Source organism: Melitaea cinxia, chromosome 19 (genome assembly GCF_905220565.1).
Source record: "Melitaea cinxia chromosome 19, ilMelCinx1.1, whole genome shotgun sequence".
In the NCBI taxonomy this organism is placed as follows: domain Eukaryota; kingdom Metazoa; phylum Arthropoda; class Insecta; order Lepidoptera; family Nymphalidae; genus Melitaea; species Melitaea cinxia.
This window is the reverse complement of record NC_059412.1, coordinates 11,826,900-11,848,991: the sequence shown is the minus strand read 5'-3', so window position 1 is coordinate 11,848,991 and position 22,092 is coordinate 11,826,900. Positions and strand designations below refer to the sequence as shown.

The 22,092-nt window shown below is 32.6% G+C and overlaps 1 protein-coding gene across 1 annotated transcript in view; it reads right to left on the bottom strand.

The window, feature by feature from the left end:
* Nucleotides 1-9,564, bottom strand: part of LOC123662754 (protein kinase C and casein kinase substrate in neurons protein 1-like) — a 59,438-nt gene extending 49,874 nt beyond the window's left edge. Inside the window, exons 1-2 of the mRNA XM_045597553.1 lie at nt 9,178-9,564; nt 3,151-3,395 (exon numbers count right to left, since the gene is read on the bottom strand). Coding sequence (XP_045453509.1) covers nt 3,151-3,395; nt 9,178-9,251 — 319 coding nt within the window. The 5' untranslated portion in view covers nt 9,252-9,564. The remainder of the gene's footprint in view (nt 1-3,150; nt 3,396-9,177) is intronic.
* Nucleotides 9,565-22,092: the final 12,528 nt, after the last annotated feature.

Below are 22,092 nucleotides of genomic sequence, written 5' to 3'. Positions count from 1 at the left end.
GTGACAAGAGGGCTGGTGCATTTTTTGCCCAGAGAATCGGCATAGCGATTCAACGGGGAAATGCTGCCAGCATTGTTGGCACAATTCCACGCGGACATGATTTATACCAAAACTATCTGTAAATATTTAGTTCTTAAGTTGTGAATTGTAAATATGTATAATGTTTGATAAACCTTTGGTAAAATTAGTTTAATTTTTCAATAAACAAGTTTTTTTTCTTTTCTTTATAGACAATTGACGTGGTGTGTCTGAACACACACAACACACAAAGTAGTAAAAAAAGGAGTAAATCCTAAAATAAGGAGTTGAGTGAAGTTTAAGGAATTTTGATATTATGTATTTGAATTAATAAGTCTAGACAGTGAAATTCACATGATCTCGATAATCGCTGATGGTCTGAGTGTTGATAATCATATTATCTCTTCAACTAACTGCAGTATAATAGGTGTACTGATCTACTGCTCGTTAACGATGAAACTGAACGGGATTTGAAAGGTGAAGTTATCTTATAACAGCTAGTTGGGAATACACTTTATTATTATGTACTTATGTGAGAAATACAATATAGTACAAAATAATCTATTTCTGCGTAATATATAAAGGGATTGGACGAGAAAAATGGTTAATACACGCCAGAAAGGACAAATTGGCATTGATGATGTGAATGCTTATCCAAAGTTATTTTAGATTAAAAAAATCTCCTATTTATAATCCTTTCTCACTAAACGTATTTATAACAAAGGACTTTTTTTAAATAATCGGACCCTTTGATCATACCATTAGGGCATTTCAAACAAACGAAATCATCACTTTATCAATCGGGCACCTTTTTCATTATAATTAAGGTCACGGACCAGAGACATCGTCTGAATGAGTGTTCATGTAACCTTCGATTAAGTCTTTCCGTTGATTTAGTATTATGACATAATCTTTCTTACTTAATTGAAGGTTACAAGTCAACAAAGAATATTACAAAATCACAATACATCAAATGACTTGCATTGGATGTTGGATGTCCACGTTTTGTCGTAACAATTGCTCAGGAGTGGACAAATTTGCCTAGCATCTGACGGTTCTTCTGGAATGGTGCCGGTTTAGTTATCATAGATATTGACAGCAAAGGTTTGTCTAAGTAATTAAATTATCTGCTAATACAGTGGAGCCTCCAACCAACTGTAGGACACTTACAACCAAGCTCTATTCAGTTTAGCTTTGTCGTGTACATTTAATCTATGTGAACCGTTTTACGTGAATGCATATATCTGAGTAAGATTATTTGTAGCAACATTGGAACGCAATAACGACAAGCCCCACATTACCGGGGCCACTTACTTCCTTGTAACGTAAGCATATATTGAAAAATTCTTTAACAGATAATGTAAACGAACGATATTTACTCTAAGCGTAAGCAGCCTCAACAATATACCTACTGATGGTATTTCAAATATTTTGTTGACTTCCATTATATCGAGGACAGCTACATAATATCAGCATAATATATTAAATTATATTGCTAAGTAAAGTTAGAAGACAGTTTAGATAAAATCCACAGTTTATTACAAGCAAAGTAATCGAGGTACAAGAATTAACGAGATAGCAAGATCTAATGATAAGAGAAAAATAAAGAACATTCATGTTAAAATCTCGAACAGTTAACACCATTTCAAAATAAGAAGATAATTTTAAGAGAAAACGTAGTTGCATTTACAGCGTTTTTCGTATTTGGTTAGTAAAACGTTAAGGTAATTTCTAGAATTCTGAATTGTAAGCGTAATTTATTTTTAAACGAGCACAGCGATGACAGACAAATAATAATAACTACTTCTTTAAATAAAAAATGCGAATTATGAGGACGTAACAGTTATATTTGTAAACGAATCATTTTAGGATAGTAATTTTTGAAATCTTCAGTATATTATGAGCTACACTAAAATATTTTTAGCAATCAAATCGTACAACTGATCTTCGAAATTTAAAAGTTATTCAACTAGATATGACCCCACCATAATACACGCATACTAACTACATTCAGACGTCCACATGCATAATTTCTCAATTCTTTCGTAATGAAACGTGACATCTCAAAGGAGCGCGATCCATCAATAAAACATGATTATGAATGGATTTCCGCCATTAAACGAGGCATCAAAGATATCGTATTCTTTTAACCAACACATCGCATGTTTTGTAAATTATGAAGTTGTTCTGTCTTCAATGGTGTTTACGCTATTAGCTTTATGCTTCGTTGCTTTGATAGAAAGTAACGTCGTTTTTGTATTCGAACAGATCACTTGCAAGTATATAAATATTTAACGATTCGAAACGCACGTCCATTTCTAATGAATCAACCTTTAGTTCTGTGATGCAGCGATCGTCGGTTATTTAAATGCCAATCTAGATAAAGATGGCTATCTGTTTCGCATCATTACTGATACATGCCTCTCTATATTGAATTAGTTGCACAAACTTGTACAAATTAACCTTGGCTAAACGCTGAGCTAATGTAAGTATAAACAACGTTTTATAACAATGGTCATTTCAACCAGTGAGATCTGCGTCAAGTGACACTAATATCTTCTTAATTATGTTTGTAATATATTATTGTTTACTAATTTGGATAATTTAGTACTATTCTGCCATATCCCCTAACCTTCAGAAACATCATAATTGTCTTTATTTTTATAGAATAGCATAAACCTTAACTTATTATATCAAAAGTTTAAAATATTTCTATATGAGTATTCCTATCAAATTTCTCGTAAGACATTCTTATTTAAAAGATATCTTAATCAAAGATTTACTTTATTTGAATAGGCTTCAAAAACACTTTTGCATAGTGAAATTTGAAACCTACTTACTACTGAATTCGGCTTAGAAGAATCGGCAAGTTATTTTTGTCAATCTTTATCTTTAGTTATGTTTACTCTTAAAATGCTTTTATCATGTATAACGGAACATTTTGCGTACATCTATGTATCATTGGTGGGTTGGGTTGGTGGATTGCTATTGGTCATTGGTGAAGTTTCAACTACTAGGGCACTATTGTAAGCGTCATGGTCGTGACCATGACATTTATAATTAGTATAGTTAACGACCATGAAAATTTTAAAACAAAACTTATAAGATTAATGATTTTTAATAACAACGCACCTTTCTCGATGAGATCGTTCCATTTCTTCGCCCATCCTCTAAGACTCTTCGCGTACGTTTTCTCAATATCCGCTCTCTCTTGGACCAGAGCCTGTAGCTCACTGCAGAGCCTGTGACCGTCATCGATGCGGCGTGTTGTCCGCTTGTAGTTGCCGGGCTCCCAGAACGAGTCCGATGTGACCGTGAGCAGCGCCTGCTCGTCGCTATGGTGCGACATGGCGGTGCGACACTCACACACCGCCCCTCTGCAAGAAAAATTTATATTCTTTATTATATTAATTTTACGCTTTCGCTACAATTAGGTTATTTGGAATGCAATGGAAATTGATGCGCATATTTTTATCAACTTTCATTGTACAGTTATTTATGTTTTAATATTTTTTTATAATTAATAATAATAGGCGTATATTTTTACGGTAAATAGCCATGTATACCACATAACGCATTCACGTGTAGAATTTCATAATTTCAATATAAATATCTCATAATAATTCTTTGATCGCGTGTACGAAACGCGTTTTATGAAATAGAGGTGATTTTAATAACATTGCAACATACGAATCAGGCAATTGAAATGATTCAATACAAAATGTGTAAGATATGACGTAAGCGTGTTTCCGCACGAGCGGATGAAAAAGTGATAATCATTTTACTATTTATAAAGACGCGTAGGTTAATTATTATTATCTAACACTTAGAGAAACATTTCCATTGTAACACTAACTAGATTCTTTAAATAATGTAATTATAATTATAATGGTACTTAACATTTTTGATGGTACTTAAATTAGTACAGCGAGCAAGCTCGTGGAACAAATATTTACTGTTGCATTTTTCTCGGAATTTCATGCAATACCTGCGTTTATTTTTATTGCTATATTTTATGTCATTTATAAATAAATTCTACGAAAAACCTTGTGTGCACAGTTGACTTAGATTACTGTCTTTCTTACTTTTCGTATTATCTAATTTTACATTACTTCCTAATAGATTTCCAAGGCAATGCAGATATATCTGAAGTACTGGCTTGCTTCAAATGATTTCTTTTTTTAAAATAAAGGGTTACCAGTTTAATATTTATATAACGCCATTTTGAATTTTCTTTACTAGATATTTAATTTTCAAAATCGCCCAGAAGAAATTTCAACTAAGCGATTTCATACGTTTGCTTACGAGTGGAAATATTTAAAAGAATACAGATGAACTATTAAATTAATGATTAATCAAAAGTAACAAATGGGCGAATGGGCTAAATTATCTCCTGACAGAAACTCTCTATCTTATTAATGAGCGAGAAACACAACGTAAAAATGAGTCGATACTTGATAGCATCGGTAATTCAACAGCATCGGCACGTGACCTTGGTCTTTGATGAATGAACGTGCCTCACAAACTTGGGAGGTTGTAATTCAATTTTGGCTTATCCTCTCCCAGAACCGGCTAAACTATTGTATACTAGCTTTTACCCGCCGCTTCGCTCGCATCGTTCTTTAAATAAAAAGTATCCTATGTTTCTTCTAATACCTCCAAGACTATGTGTACAAAGTTTCATGATGATCGGTTAAGTAGTTTTCGCATGAAAGCGTAGCAAACAAAGTTATATTTACATTTATAATATTAGTAGGGAAAATTGTAAACAACGGTATCCAATGACGATCTCATTAATTCTTGTATGTAACAGGTATGATGTTCCTATAGAATGGCGTAGTTCTTATGGATTAATATAGAAGAAAAAAAAATTGTCTCACACGAAACAAAACTGCTACACGTATTTTTATTTTTCTGCCATGTCAGGGACATAGAAAACCTTAGTAATATGTCGAGGTGGCGTAAGGTTCAAATAAGTTGTGACGGAATTTCGATTTATATTATCAATGAGCACGTACCGTTACGATATATCTTTATAAAATGTTATGTGTCAAATTTTCTTTATAGAATTTTTAATTGGCTATCATAGCTATTTTAGTTTTTACGCAAGATTGCGAGTGGAGGTTGGATGTGGATTGCGAAGGACATTTTAGGACATTTTCTTATGTTTGGGGCTGAGCTGCTTGACAAGTTTTTCAGAGTAAAAAAGTTATAGAATACTAGCTAACCTCGCAAACGTTGTTTGGCCATATATGTTATTAGCCCCTTTAATCCCACCTTTCCGTTATAACTTAGGGGTATGAAAAATAGATATTGGCCGAGTCTTAGACTTACCCGATATGCACACAAAATTTCATAAAAATCGGTCCAGCCGTTTCGGAGGAGTATGGTAACTAACATTGTGACACGAGAATTTTATAAATAAGATATGTATATTTCAAAGGATTAAAACTCATTTAAAATTAAGAAGGTTAATTAATTTAATTATATGTATTATATACGATATTAAATTACCAGTTTTTTAACAATTTAAAAGTAAATATTTATAATATTTATTTCGCTTCAGCCTGTAATATCCCACTACTGGGCATAGGCCTCTTTCCCCATTTAGGAGAAGGATCAGAGCTTAATCCACTACGCTGCTCCAATTAGGGTTGGCGGATATATTTCCTACTATGAGTAACGATCGCAATCAGGCGCACATGATAACAACTATATATATATAGTTTATTTATAGTAACATTATTGCATTATTAATACACGCTATTATTTTATATTTTACTAATGCAATTCCCGTGTATCTATTTGAGTGACTTTTCATGTCGCATTAGACATTTAAAGATATGTATCCATCAATTCGGAAAGGAACAGTGCGGCGCAACGGTGGCTTCGAGGCCTTTTTGTTTAAACTGTAGGGGCACATACATACCTGGAGACCGACTTTACTATTAAATTCGTGTGAAGGGCTTGGTGATGCTTCTTTTGACAGTTTTGGTATTCTAGTAATTCAATCGCTTATCGCTCACACTGGCATTCATATATAACTTAGCTGTACGCGTTGCTACGTTTTTCTTTTTTTTTTTGACGTACCAACTCAGAAACCTTTGTGGGCTCATGCACAACAGTTTGCTGAAGATCATGACATGATCAAATGTATAGTTTACGATTCTATAAAGGACATACATAGAAACATTTATATATATATTAGATACATATGTGCAAAGGTATTTAAGTGATGTCCTTTGTCAACTAAAACTCATACAACGTTCTAACTATTGTATTGTTAGTAAATAACTTTTACCTATTGTCAAATATGTATATTTAGTTTTGTTAATATATCTATAAAAGTTATTTTATAGAGAGATTAATCCTACAAAAGAATTATTTATCGCTTAGTTTCTAGCTTGTAATAAATAAATAAATAAACTGCTTCTTTCCTTAACATTAATACATATAATACATGCCTACATTCTCAAAAACAAATTGATTAATTGAATTTAACTTGTATTTGAATGCTCGGCAACTGGGTGTTTGTGTGGAACAGCTTGTCTTTCTAGCTTATAGTTCATCATCATCATTACAGCCTATACAGTCTACTGCTGGACATAGGCCTCCACAAGTTTACGCCAAAAATAACGTGAACTCATGTGTTTTGCCCATAGTCACCACGCTGGGCAGGCGGGTTGGTGACCGCAGTACTGGCTTTGTCGCACCGAAGACGCTGCTGCCCGTCTTCGGCCTGTGTATTTCAAAGCCAGCAGTTGGATGGTTATCCCGCCATCGGTCGGCTTCTTAAGTTCCAAGGTGGTTGTGGAACCTTGTTATCCCTTAGTCGCCTCTTACGACACCCACGGGAAGAGAGGGGGTGGCTAAATTCTTTAGTGCCGTAGCCACACAGCTTATAGTTAGTCTTAAATAATTAATTATATACCTATATAAATGATGTAGCTATATCAGTCGGCTGTTATCTATAACACAAGCAATAATTTGCTTATTTAAGGAACAGACGACCGAGTGTGTATGTTATAAATAAGATATTTATTTATTATTATTAATGATTATCTTAATGTAAAAGATTATCAAAGATAAAAGAGCACGTGTTCTCAACTCATCGTCAGTTCGAAACAACAATTTTTAACAATTAAACCGAAATATCGAAATATGATGCACGACAACAGACAACAACAACAACATCGTTCGACAATCATGTGTAATCGTATCACGTTCGCTTACATCACTCGCGGATACGCATTGCATCATTTGTGTACGAGTAGGTACTTGCGCGACGATCGGAATTTTTTAATCACTCGGAACACATTTTTACACATCGAATAATTATTTACTTACCATATCTTTGTATATATTAATTGGCACAGGTATGTATATAATAAAGCGAGTTTTTAATCAATTTTAAAGTAGGTTTAGACTATAGTGTCAAAAAAGTAATAATTAAAATACAGAATACTTTTAATTGAATTACACGAAAAGTAAATTATTATAAATAATATAATCTATATATTAATACGTCAAGCAAAAACTTTGCACCTCTTTTTACGAAAATTGCGCGGACGGAGGAGTATAAAATTTCGCACATATAGTTTATATAGAGAAGGAGTGCAGGATGCTATTTTTTTTTTAATTATCCATAAAAATCAATTTAAAAAAATATTACACATACTACCACTTATATTATAGACATACATACACATTATTAACTCTTTTGTTTAATGTTCTAACTGATAATTTAAATGAATTATGGTTGAATTTCGATCACAGGGCGACTACTAAGTAATATTTAATAAGACATGCAGTCTTCAGTGCTAACAAATCAATATATTTCTTGTTTAGAAATATTGTTTCCTAAGGGTCCGTTTACTGATAAAATTTATCTAGCACATAATTTAATGATAGGTTGTCTGTATCAAACCCTTACAATTTTTATTGTGCTTTCAACAAAAACAAAAATATCAAAAATTTAATCTCATAGAAATTACCAGGTTTATAATTTTGTACATTAATGTTTTTTTTTTATTTATTTAAAATACAAAGAATCTTACTAAAAACATTCAACAGTGTGGTAAAAATCATCGTTGATTCTATCCGCATACCGGCATTCGACATCGCGCTCACAATATCAAAAATAAGTCAGTACCATAATTATAACAACTTAACAGTAACAATACGATCAACATTTTTACACAACTACCCTCCAAGTTTTACAAATCAATCAATCACAAAATAATACAGACGTAGTAGCTTGTGGATACACACGGAGTGATTTACTTTGAACGATATTATTTAATAATTATTTTTATTAACGATAAGAGATATTGATTTAATTTATATTTTATATTTGTTTTTGCAATTTCATTTTTAAGTGAAGCTGGTAGGGCGTTTATTAATTTTGGTACTGTAATTCGGTAGTTTTAATCCAACTTGAAACGCAATACGTGTTTGGTAGGTACGCCTGATGACATGTTGGTGTCACGTTGGTGTTCACCATTATGAAACTGATCAAGCAGTAATATGTATTTAACCTGATCATGTATTGGTATTATGTTACAATAATAAAAGAGTTCGTCATAATCATTTTCGTAAAAGGTTAAAACCTTTTTAGGTATTTATAACTTTTATAATTATTATTTGCAAATTATATATTGTATCAAGGTTTGATTTACATGTTCTACCATAGCTACTCAGACCGTAAAATAAAGTTGTTTCGCCTAAAGCTTTATATAGGTTTAATAGAATTTTATATGGGTGTTTCTTTTAATTAAAGTTATTTTAGCCAATATAGTACGCAGCTTATCACATACGTGATTAATATGTTCGGTCCATTTTAGTCGATCGTCAATTATAAGTCCTGGATATTTTTGTTTATTGACTACTTCAACCGCCTTACAAGAACAGTTGTGAAGATTAGCATGTAGACATTGGTGACTATGTTAAATTATTAAGTGATTTCCCATTTTGGGTAGAACTGATGTACATTAGTTTCGTTTTATCGGCATTTCGAACAAGTCCTACATCATGAGACCACTTTAATAACCGGGTGAAACCTGTTTGTAAGTAAGTTTCAGAGCTGCATCTAGATCGTTATTTGCTGCTATAAGACAAGTGTTTAATTAATAAGAAACTCTATGATACATATCTGCTTACCCAAAGAACTGAAACATATGCTTCATCTTCCCATTGCATTTTCTAGCACGCCGTCGACTTTTCATTTTAGCCATTATTCAAACAGTTCGTTCAACACTCACAATACTATTTAACACAAATAATTCAACTTTATTTCTCTAAATTATTATAATTAAAGATATTCAATCGTTATCGAAAAACTCTCCGTAATAACTTAATAAGATTAAAACGCGACTTTTATATTAAAAAACGACGTGATTGCTGAAACAATTTTGAACACCTTATGTAAAAAAAAATAACGATCCGTTAGCAAAACGAGCCTTTTTCGAATATAGGAACAGAGTTTTAGACGTACTATCGTGAATCACTAGTCACAGCTTACACCCACATTTCAATTGCAAAGTGGCAAACAACGTCACGTGATCAATTCGCACTCTACGAATGACAATTACAATTAGAAGTATAGTATATATATTTAACTGTATATGTATTTCATTCCAATGTCAAAATAGGAATGCAAGGCTGGTTGTTATTTATAAACATTGCGACAACTTTAAATATTGAGACATATTTAAAATTTAAAAAGGTTTAAAAATACTAAAAATTAATTAAATTTAAACGATTAATGAGAAATACCATTTAATTTATATTAGTGTAATAAATACAGTTAAATATTATACATTTCCGCGAGAGGAATCTAATAAACATACCAGCAAAAAAAGTCCTCAACGATTCAAGACGACTTTAGACATCAAAATAGGTATTTAATACACCTGAACAAAATAGTATCTAATTTTGTACTATTTTGTTCAGGTGTATAAAAATAATGTTTTAAAAATCGAACTGGTCATCTCTTAAAATTTATTGATGTATCATCGACACATTGGATCGGTCATTAGTATTTATGATCTTTAAATGACCTTGATAACATACGTACAGAATATATCTATCTATGTCTAATACTTTACATTTAAGTCATAATAACAAACCATTATTTATTAAATGTGAGAATTACGTAGTACGTAGTTACGTGTATACAACAATAGAATATAATAATTAGTTTTCATGCCTTTTGTTCAATTACAAACGAGCTTACGATACGAGTATACAATCTGTATCTCGATTTATAAAAACAAATTTATCAACAAATGATTCTCTGATTAACAAACCCCTTTTAGGAACATTGAAAGTTTTATCTAACGGGCCTATTATGTTACATAAGTTACTATACATCATGATTTTTTTACAAAATCAACAAGATCGTAAAAAACGCAACGTAAATTGAAAATCTGAATATATATAATATAGCTTGTTTTTATTTGGTTATATTCTATAAAATAAATGACAATAACTAACAAGTGACCCATTGAACTTAATGCGTTACAAAAGTGAAATCATAAGAACCATTTACTTCTGAAGCGTTATCGGTGCCCACACAAGGTCACGGGGTCTTGTACATTTCTTATAAACAGCTTACTCTATACTTGTACAACTATTTAGCATGAAATAAAGTTATTGTATTGTAACGTCGATTGGTCGCCTCTCATACATTTCTATTGTACACATTTTTTACTACGTAATTTTCACCTGTAAAGTTATATCTAGATTTTCATAGGTTCTTGTAAAATCATATGGTGTGAAATGAACTCTTTTATACTAGCTGTGCGCCACGGTTTCGTCGTCGTTGATTTTAGAAGATAGAAGAAAAGGTACTAAAATACTATACAGCCTATATCCTTCTCGGGAAATGGATTATCACAACACAAAATAAATTTTCAATTCAAAGTAGTGGTTCCTGAGTTTAGCGCTTTTAAACAAACAAAGAAACAAAAAATGATCAGCACTATATTGATCTCAAAATGAATTTCGTAATATGAAGGAAAACATAAATACAGACGATTCTAAATGTATAGGAAGAAATTCCAATATACGGATATCCCTGCCTCTATCCCACTTATGTAGGGTCGGCAGAACATGTTTTCCTCTTCCATTCCTCTTATTCGCCACTTCAGATTTTGCTACTTTCTTTCTCATGTCCTCACTCAAACAATCCATCCATCGTCCGCCGCCGCCGGCCGCTTTTCGTCAGGCCAAAAAAAAAAAAATCAATATACAGATAATCAACATTAATCAGTAATGTAGCGTTGCAGATTAATTTCTCTCTCTTTCTCTTCTGGTTACAGGAGAAAAAAGAATTCTTTTAGAAAGACGAAGAACAGGACATTGGTAAGAACAGGATATTGTAATCTTAAAGTTAAATTATCGTATATTAATATTGTACAAACTTAAATTTTGAACTGAATTATAACTGTCTGGTAATGCCTGACAGTGGGAAAAGAACTCTATTCTATAGGTAAAGGAAAACGTTTAAAGCATATTCCGCGATGCCGTTAGTCGAGTAATATATATGTAGTTCACATTATTCGTGACATATTCATTTATAATTTTAACTATGATAAAACGCAGCACGATTTCTGTTATAAATCGAATCTAATTGATCGTAAACAGTTGCATAACTTCTTATATGAAGTGAATAAAATGATGACGATATGGTTCGGAAACTTATACTACATAAAAGCAATATTTTTGTTTTTCGAATTTACTTGACTGAATGAGTGTACAGATTTTTATGCCATTTATTAAGGAAAAATCTAAAACAAGTCACTTTACTATTTTACTTAAAAACCATGGAGTAAATAGTATGCTAATTATGTTAAAATTTCAGGCTTTATGATTCGTAAAACTAGCTACATCTTACAGTTTTACCCGCATAACTTACTATCCTTTAAGAATTTCAGAATAAAAACCGGTTACATTACCAGTTATCTAGGGGTCCGATTCCCATTGTTTTGTACTTCAATTATATTTAAGTTATAATGAAATTAAAATTATATACTAAGTTGATACGCGTATGTAACTATGTGAATTACAGCTGAGTTATCTTCAATCGCATTTACATGCCATTTGTGTTACTCAACGTACCTATAACGTTTATCGCGAAGTGCTTGACATTGGTGAAATATGTTTGAATTCGGTAATTTATTACATATTGAAGTAAAACTTCTTTACGCACGCTTGACTTTGGGGATTAAGGTAGTGAATGCGTGACGAGAGCGTTACGAAAAGTATGATCGGGCGCGGCGAACGGTAGTTGAGAGGGAGATATAACTTAGTGAATATAGAAAGAGTTACGTTTCGTTAGTTTTAATTTAGTCGTATGATCTAAAGCCCACTCATTTTTTTATTTATTCACAATGTTTATATACTCCCTGCTTCTAAACAAAAGGGATTATTTCACTTACTTCTTTACATTTATTTAGATACTCCACGTCCGTCACGTCCAAAACCATATAATTTTTTGATACATGTTGATAATATAGGAAAATAAAATGCTCTATTATTCATGCAGGTAGAGTCTATTTTACAGAGGGCTATCAATTAAACTTTAAATAACCTAATATTGTGGTGTACAAATTAGAACCTTTGCACACTGACAAATCATGACTTGATTTTAACGAGTTTTACAATATAATGTATACTTACCCCACTATTATTTACTAAAACTACATCCACAAATACGAAATAGTTTTTCTTTAATAAATCAATTTATTATTCAATATATTTATATAACTTACATAACTTAAGCTTGACATATAAAGTTAGGCATAAATAAAACAAATGCTATATGATAAAACTATATTTTTTACCATCTGAGCTTAGAATTGATAAAGAGTATCGATCAAGCAATATGGTAAGACCGAACGGAACAGTAGCACGGGCGGTCTGCTGAGACTTTACGTACGAGATGCTCTGAGACCCGAAACCGGTTACACACGTCAAGTATCGTTTTCATTGGTCTTGAACCTCGAACCGGAATTAAGTGGAAACGTGGATTCTGTTTTATCATCGTACTTGTAAAAATTATAAACAATTTTATTGTTATCTATTCTTAAGCAAATACTAGTTTTATATCCTTTTAATATTATAAATATGAAGTTTATTATATTCTTTCGCAGAAGAAATATTACACTAATTGAAATGAAACCTGGTAAGTAGATCGCTAGTGATTCAGAAAAACATATAGGCTTATTTTTACTCCGATATTTCCACAGGATCGGAAATAACGCGTGTGGTTCCGCGAAGCGCAGCTAGTATATTTATATATTTAAACTTAGAAAGGCTTACAGAGAAATGTTATAACGATTCTTACTATCAACTAATAGCTAGATACGTAACACTACATAACAGAAACATCACGAATATTCGTAATAAATACAAAAAAATGTAAACTGGAAAATAACATGCAAATGATACAACCATTAACGCGAAGATATGACGCGTTTTAATACGTCGGGAACGATTATTTTTAGCGAATGAACATCACAAAACTGACAAACTAAATCACTATCAAACACTAACACTGAGACACAGATAAAACATAGAATAATAAAAAAAAAAAACAAAAAAAAAACCGATTTAATCATCTAAACGTCAAGGTCGCGCGAACTAATTAGTAACATCACTACGAAAAAATGTAATTTTTTCCAACTTCACAAAACGATCCTTCGCTGACGCCGAATGACACCTTACTATTTACTGTCTTGAAACTCTCGATACGGGAACATAAAAAAAAATCGACTGAAACGTGAATATCGTTCGATTTTCGACTCTGTTCCATTGGACGACGAAATTTTAACGGTTTTCGACGAATACACGCGACCTTCCATGGAGATGTGACTCATCACGATTCGCATGTTAGATGCTGTTTTACCTTATCGAGATTTCGTCTCACTTTGTATTCGTTATAGTAATAAAAATATGCAATAAAAATGTTATTGACCCTATCTCCAGAAATGTGCACGAGTATTATGATAATATACCTTGAATTACACCTAAAAATATATAAAATCACAAGGTTGAGGTCCTAAAAATCATTATATGAGGTTACATCATTGTTTACGACAAAAACTAAACGTTTCTAATATCAACACAAAAAAATAAATAATTGCGAGCGCACATAAACAAACAATTTTTTTGTTACGAAGTTATATTATTATAAAAATTTACTAAGTAGTTGTTAAGTTTAGTTATAAGTAGGTATATAATAAATTATATTGAAGTTATAAAATAGTTGACGACGCGTTGGCGCAACGCACTGATTAGTGGCTGTTGCGTTGGCGGCTGCGGGTTTGATCCCCGCATATGACAAACATTTGTCACTCTTATATATATCTCACTGCTAAAAGACTTTGATCAATTATTCCTTTTTACCATCGAATTCCACTACATTTATGAGATATTTCAATTTTCAAATATTAATCTAAAAGTTGTTGCTCATTAACTGAGGAGACCAAGAACAAGTCCTTAAAGCCCATTTCATCTCCTGTTGTCTAGTATTGTCTAGCCTATACGTAAATTATTTGTATTTGTAAAAAAAAAAAAAATTGTAATAACTAAACTAACATAGTATGTAAGAAATATTGTTTACTAACCAAAATGAGTCACTGGTCACTTTAATAAAGAATATTATTATTATTATTATTATAAATTTTATCCACAATCGGTGAAACAGGCTCTTAATCAACATAGTTTAATATAAGTTTACTTAACAACCTTAAAACGTTCAATGTTGTTTACTTGGAACTTATCTCATGAGCAGATTGGAAAAAATTTACCTATGTTCTATTCAATGAATAGGCTCTATATGGTATACGACTTTTGGGATTATAATAATCGTCAACAAATCTTAGGGCCTGTTTTACCGGTTGCGGATGAGGCGATGTCTCAATTCGGCTGTATTTTTTATATGTTACCTCATAAATTTGAACTCAGTGTACCGATTTTGATGGTTCTTATTTTAATCGAAAGCTGCAGCTTGTCATGTGGTACGATTTTAATTTAATCGAGATCTGGCCAGTACTTTTTGAGTTATGTCTAGTAGTGCGTATTTTTTGGACTATATTTTCTCGTCTAGTTACGTTACATAATTGTATTAACTGTAATTGAAGTCAGTTTTTTTTACGTTTGCGAGCAAATACAATTATTCAATAAAGATACGAATTTTAATGTATAATCAGTTAACCACATATGGTAGTAATTTTTGGTGAGCGGACACGGAGGCCGCAACTGTCGGGCGAAGGGGCCGAGATGCGAAAACAATTATCTCGCTCCTGACCGTGACGCGACGCATTGTTCGCACACCCGAAGACAGGTTTTAATCAGAGATCGGTGCGCTATTGAAAGATATTTCCCCACGTTACTTGCATTATACACCCTAATTTAATATTTGAGTACGGTAAGAGTAAGAGAAGCGCGTTCTTTAAGTTTTACGTCTTAAGCTACACATGTTTATATTGTTACTTTTAGCTAGAAGAAACATCTTTTTCGATTCCTTACAAGTTTTTTAGTGACCGACAAATAAAATTATTAGATTATTAATTGTACTGTTTTATTCTATTAGACTATTAAAGGAAAAAAAAATCATTGAAATATACTTTAAAGGGAAACTTAATCAGTGTTTTAGTACATGGTAAAAGGTTAAGCGAAATATTAAATTTTATTCGAGAAGTTTGCGGATAACAGTTTTATGGTAGCCTATAATTTAGAGAAACTTACAGCCCGCAAACGTTCGCAAAGTTAAGACTCCAAGAAAAGACTGCGAGGAACTGGGCCGCTAATGTTTACAGCACCCGCAGACTACGAATTTCTTTACATTTAATATAATTAGAAGGTGGAAAAAAAATCAGAAGGTACAAAAGAATTGGACTTGGTGTCAGCAGTTGTAATAGACTACCAATTTTTTTCAGAGTGTACCAATGTTTAACGATCAGCAAATTTATTCAGCATAGTGAGTGCTCGATCTAAACGTGTGGATTGTTATGTGACATCTAACCAAGAGTGTCTTTATATGTTACTCAACAGCATGGGAATTAGTAGTTTTACAAAAAGTATTCATTGTTTTTATTGTACTGATTATCACAAAAAAAATAAGATTATTCTTTTAAATTTTATTATTTGCGAGATCAAATTTATTAAACAAAACTAGTTATTTTATTGAATGTGTATGTTCTGACTTATTAACGTAATCAGCAGTTACAAGTCTCTATTCGATGCGATAATTTAAGGGTGTTAAAATTTGAGCGTATAAATTACCTTTCGTTTAAAGTCTACAGTCTACGAAGGATTTAAAGGTCACGGGAGAAGGTGACGCTTACGATAACAGCCATTGTTCGCGTAACCGCCGAGACGGTCGTGCGGTTTGGTACTGGGTTGATTATCCATTGTAAATATACCCGTTTTAAATACACAATATACTGTTTATTTCTACTAGTCTTACATATATACTCAATTTTCTAATACTCTTGAAGAAAAAATTTATTGAAATTCGTAAAGCCGTCATGTCAGTTTTGGCCTAATAAAAAGACCGATGTATCAAAACAAATCGTAAACATCAGTTAAGATTTTGTGAATAAACTCATGACCTTACATTATTATAGTAATAATATAATAAACATAAGCTTCATTCTAAGTCAAGATTGTTTAATACTCACTTATATAGGTATACTTATATAGTCTTCAACACTAATTAAATTAAATACAAATCATATTCACTCGTACAATTTCCTTGATCCACTTGAATGTCTTTTTTTGTGTGTCAATTTCTTAAGGATTAATAGCAAGTATTTACGTCTCAAACATATGAATATTTAAAAAAAAAAAACCATGTATATTCGAAACAAACACAAAGAAACGAGTTTATATGTGTGCTTATTATGACGGCTATCGTGACGTAAGACGCTGCTCTTTTTTATTTTTCACTTCTACCAGAAATATAAAACGCTTCTTATGAAAATTAAAAATGTAGTATATCATCGTACGAACATTGCGCCCGCGAAAGTGAAAATATTAAACATTTGTATATATTTAAAAAAATCTCTCCCTGCGTCTCGGTTAAATTATTACAATAAACTTGTATAATAATAATGTATACTAGGCGAGAGTAGTTTAACATTACTGGAGATCAAGATTGTAATTAAGAAGCTACAGTATGTTATAAACATAAAAATTACTTGTTTAATTGCAAAAACAATCACAAGCCAGCCACTTGTTTTACTACGAGTACTATAAATGTATGGTTTAATGTATGTTTTCTAATGTTTACGCGAACTTCATTCGTTACAATAAAACAACTTTTCGGATTTTATCGCGGTTTATTAAGTTTGTTAGATGCCCGACGTTTCGGATACTTTACATCAATTAATGGATGTTTGTAACTATTTCAAATAAGTTATAAGCAAAAAGATGGACATGAGTCTATAGATAACGTGGTCTTAAAAAACTTTAGAAGTCGTTCGTACAAAATATTATGAAAATAAATAAACTCATCACACTGAACGGCCCCCAGTAAGGATGTTCTTCTGTATCGGGGGACAATACTCTAGCACAAACGCCCAGACCATGGCAGACATCTTTATGGACAATGCCGTGAGTGGGGATAGACAACCGCTCTGGTAGTGGTGCTAGGAGTCGCCTAAACACGTTTGCGGGTTCGATTCCTGCTCGGGATTGATATTTGATTTGTAAAAGAATCCTACAAAAAGAAAAAAAAATGACTGTACTAAGTACGCCGGGCCTACTAGTACGAATATAATAATAACTAACGTACACCACATAACAACAATATAGTTATTAAACTGAAGTACTGTGATTTACGCTGATATTAAAACGTACGGAGAGGATTTAATTATTGCAATAAAGGCGGATTTTAATGTGTCCGGCTTAGGGTAACCATCGACGTGATGCGGACACGTGGGACGAGTTTATACATAAGACAAAATGCTATCAAAATATAAACAATAACAAATAAAACCCACACACTTATTGATCTCCAGCATCATAAAAGCCCCTGAGACAAGACAAACGACCAGACACAAGCAACTAGGAGCCATCCAAAAATTATGTCACACGTTAAGAAGGGGGTAGGTTAATTTGAGGAAACAACACAAAAATATTACATGCCTGCCTTTATAAATGGAGTACCCAAAATTAAAAAAAAAAAATCATTTCGAAGCCTGTAACTCTAGAGTTTGCGCGTTTAAACAAACAAACATTTGTAGCTTTACCGGACCAGCTGTGCCGGTTTCATCTGCGTTAATTTGAGGAAAAACCTCCTAAATTATGCGACCTCTTCTCAGCTCCTATTGGTCGAAGCGTCGCGAATCCACGGTAAATGGACTATCTAACACAAAAACAATTTTTCAATTCGAACGATTAATTCCCGAGATTAGCCCGTTTAAACAAACAATATTTTTAGCTTTATATTATTAATATAGATAGTATTAGTGGGGATTATACAGACGACTGCTAGTGCAAAAACCAATCGCCGTGACCACTACGACAACACCTCTATATTACGACATTGTTTTTACATTACGAATGTTCAATACACGCACACGTATGTTCTATTTCGAGCTCCATTCGTTTATTTATCTTTATTTAATAGTGCCGAAGTACCACCGATATATCCTTATACCATCGATATATCTTTTCGTCCAAATAAAGTATCATGGAGAAGACACTAAGGAGATCGATCGATGTGGTCGAGATTACCATTTCAACAGAATTTTTAAGTCTTGAAATAGTATTATTTTTCAAGTGTTTAAAACTATTACATACTCGTGTTGTGATGGTGAACCTACTCCGGCACGTTGTAGCAGCTAACGGTAATTAACCTAAAAGTGTTTTAATAGCCACTTCCGGAGCTCGCTGTAGTAGCAAAATCATTGCCGATTCATTATAATTATTACAACACATTCAATATACTACTAGAGCATCTGATTTTCTTTATGATCTTATCTATTTATACTAATATTATAACGCTTAAGAGTTTGTTTGTTTGTTTGTGTGATTGAATGCGCTAATCTCAGACACTAGTGGTTCGATTTTAAAAATTCTTTCAGTGTTAGATAATCCATTTATCGAGGAAGGCTATAGGCTATATATCATCACGCTAAGACCAATAGGAGCGGAGCACCAATGAAGAATGTTTCAAAATCGTCTATTTTTCCTTTTGAGAGGTTTCCCCAGCTAGCCCAAAGTAAATATTTTACGCGGACGAAGTCGCGGGCAGAAGCTCGTAGATTTATAGCTATGCCTCCCGATCACAGCCGCGTGACTGCCAAAACAGTGGGAATTCAGGGATAAAAAGTAGCATTCGTTATTCTGGGGTCTTAAGCTATACTAGCGTACTAGTATTATTATAATCAGTGCAGTTTTGCGTGAAATAACCATCCGTCCTTACAATTGTCACATTTAAAATATAAGTAAGATTAAATCGTAAAAAGAAATTGAGCCTTAATTTATTAGTAAAAAGGTTCAATGATCATTTACAATACTGCACATGAAAGAAAAATGTGCGTACTTTGTATTATACAAACCAAAAAAAAAAAAAAACAACTTATATAAGTTATTACACTTGTCTGTATTATAAGGTACATCGTAATGAAACTAGAAAAGTAACAACGCAACGACTTTTTACAGCCACATACATCAATGATCGGAATCTCTAGTAATCTTCAATTTACGGAATAAACACATGTTGTAGACTGTTCCTTATACAGGCATTTTAATTATTTTATTTATGGGTAGCTCGCGGGCTCGAGACGTCGAAACGAATTTATAGGCACTAGTCAATAGATATGGCGTCGAAAAAAGATTCCCATCGAGAGAATTGTTTATTACTATGACGATTCGACTGATCCTTTCCTTGGATTGAGGTTTTTGTTTTCGTCAAAACGTGTATGGTAAATTTCTGAGATTATGCATTGCTGATATATATATAAAAAAATAGCTGTATTTAAGTTTAAAGAAGTGTAAATATTGATTGAATTTATATATCACATACAGCATAAAAACTAAATGCTCTTGACAAAAAATTCAGTAAAATACACGCGGTAGACACAAAGATGCCGGAACTTAACTTCTTTTTGACTAATTCTTTATTTTATATATATATATATATATATGTTATAGGTCGAAAGAATAATTATAATTTATAAGTATGTAAATATGATAGTTATTATTCTATTCAAATTTCTTTAATGTTTTCTCATAAGCAATAACAATTAATTAAATATAAAATTTTCATAATGAAACAGAACGAGAATATGTAAGTTGACAAAAAACCTGTCTCCCATATAGAAGAAACTGTGGGGGGTGACTCTATAAACCTATACACACTATACCATGAATAACACGCTGCGAGCGACTCGAACGACTAAATTAATCATATATTTAAATTTCTTAACCTTACCTATACATTATATATTTTATGTGTGTATTACATATAATTATAAATGAATAGCGAAATGTGATGGTGAGCAAAAATCGGGATTTGATTAATTTTTTTATCGTTTTATTTACTTTGTAGAAGATTTTTACGAATGAAAAACTAAAAAAAAAAAACGGCCAAGTGCGAGTCGAACTCGAGTAGAGGGTTCCGTACACACAAAATTATCAAAAGTATTTTTATTACATTGAGTGATACTAAAAGTTTATACTTTTTGCAATTTTTTCTTTATCTGTGCTATGAGACGTATTGCTTCATACCGAATTTCAAGATGTTGAGTTTACGAGAAGTAGCCTATAGGGTTTGATTCCCTTGCGAATGTCGAGAACTTGCAGCATAAAGACTGTATCTTTTGATTGCGTTGGCTTAGAACTTTGATTTTTTTCACAGCTCCAAGGGACAGTAGACCTGAGTATTTGATATGAGTTTTAGCTTGATACCTCAACGAGTTCTTGAGATAAAAGGGTCTTGACAGACAGACGGACAACAAAGTGATCCTATAAGGGTTCCATTTTTACCTTTTGAGGTACGGACCCTAAAAACGTAAACGGTACCCTAAAACGTAAGATTATTTCAATTTCATACGTTTGACAGTTCGCAAGAAGGGACAACATCTATCGAGCCAGCTAGTAATACATAAATATTACCTCAGACCTAGGATAGGTAGCAATTTCTTTTTATAGAACTTGGAAGACAAACAAGCGTACGGTTCATCTGATGGTAAGCGATTACCGTAGCTTATAGACGTCTGCAACATCAGATGCACCGCAAGCGCGTTGCTACTCTACCCCCAATGATCACAGGAGCTCTGGTCACCTTACCACAAGAACACAACATTGCTTAATAGGAGTAAAATTTTGTTGTGATCTTCTGTAAGGTCGAGGTACTTCCCCAATCGGGTTGCTCCAGATTCGAGCTCCAGATTGGACTCACGGCGCAAACGGGCCAGTTTCAATAATAGAAAATGTATGGTTAATATACTCGTGTATGCGTACTCATTCACTAACAATTTCTAAATCGGCCTCAAAATAAATAAATAATCGTTAGCCAGTGAGCGTTGGGTTCAATCAGTTACCAATTTGTAGACGGCGAGCTCCGGTACGCCTATTGTTTGTTATCTCGTTACGATCTGACGCAAAATATACGATGTAGCGATTGACTAAATAATAATAAATAAATATCTTATAACATACACGGTCATCTGTTCTTAAGGTAAGCAGTTTAATGCTTGTTTTATAAGGTAACAGCCGTCTACTATCGCTAAATATTTTGTTTTGACCAATATACATACATGGCAATAATACAAATATTACATCCAGACTCAGGCGGGAATCAAACCCATAACTCGCAGAGCAGAAAACAGGCCCATTACAAACTGCGCCAAATGCCTAGTCGAATACTAACCATAAATCAACACTTTATTGTACACTAAGAAAAAAAGTAACGTTAACAATCATTACAAACACGTAGAAAAGGCGACCTTATCGCAAAAAAGTATTATCTATCAGGCAATCTTAGATTTAAAAAATATATATATATATTTATTTTTGATAAATTATTTTTAGATATTATTCGCTTCACGCTTCAGC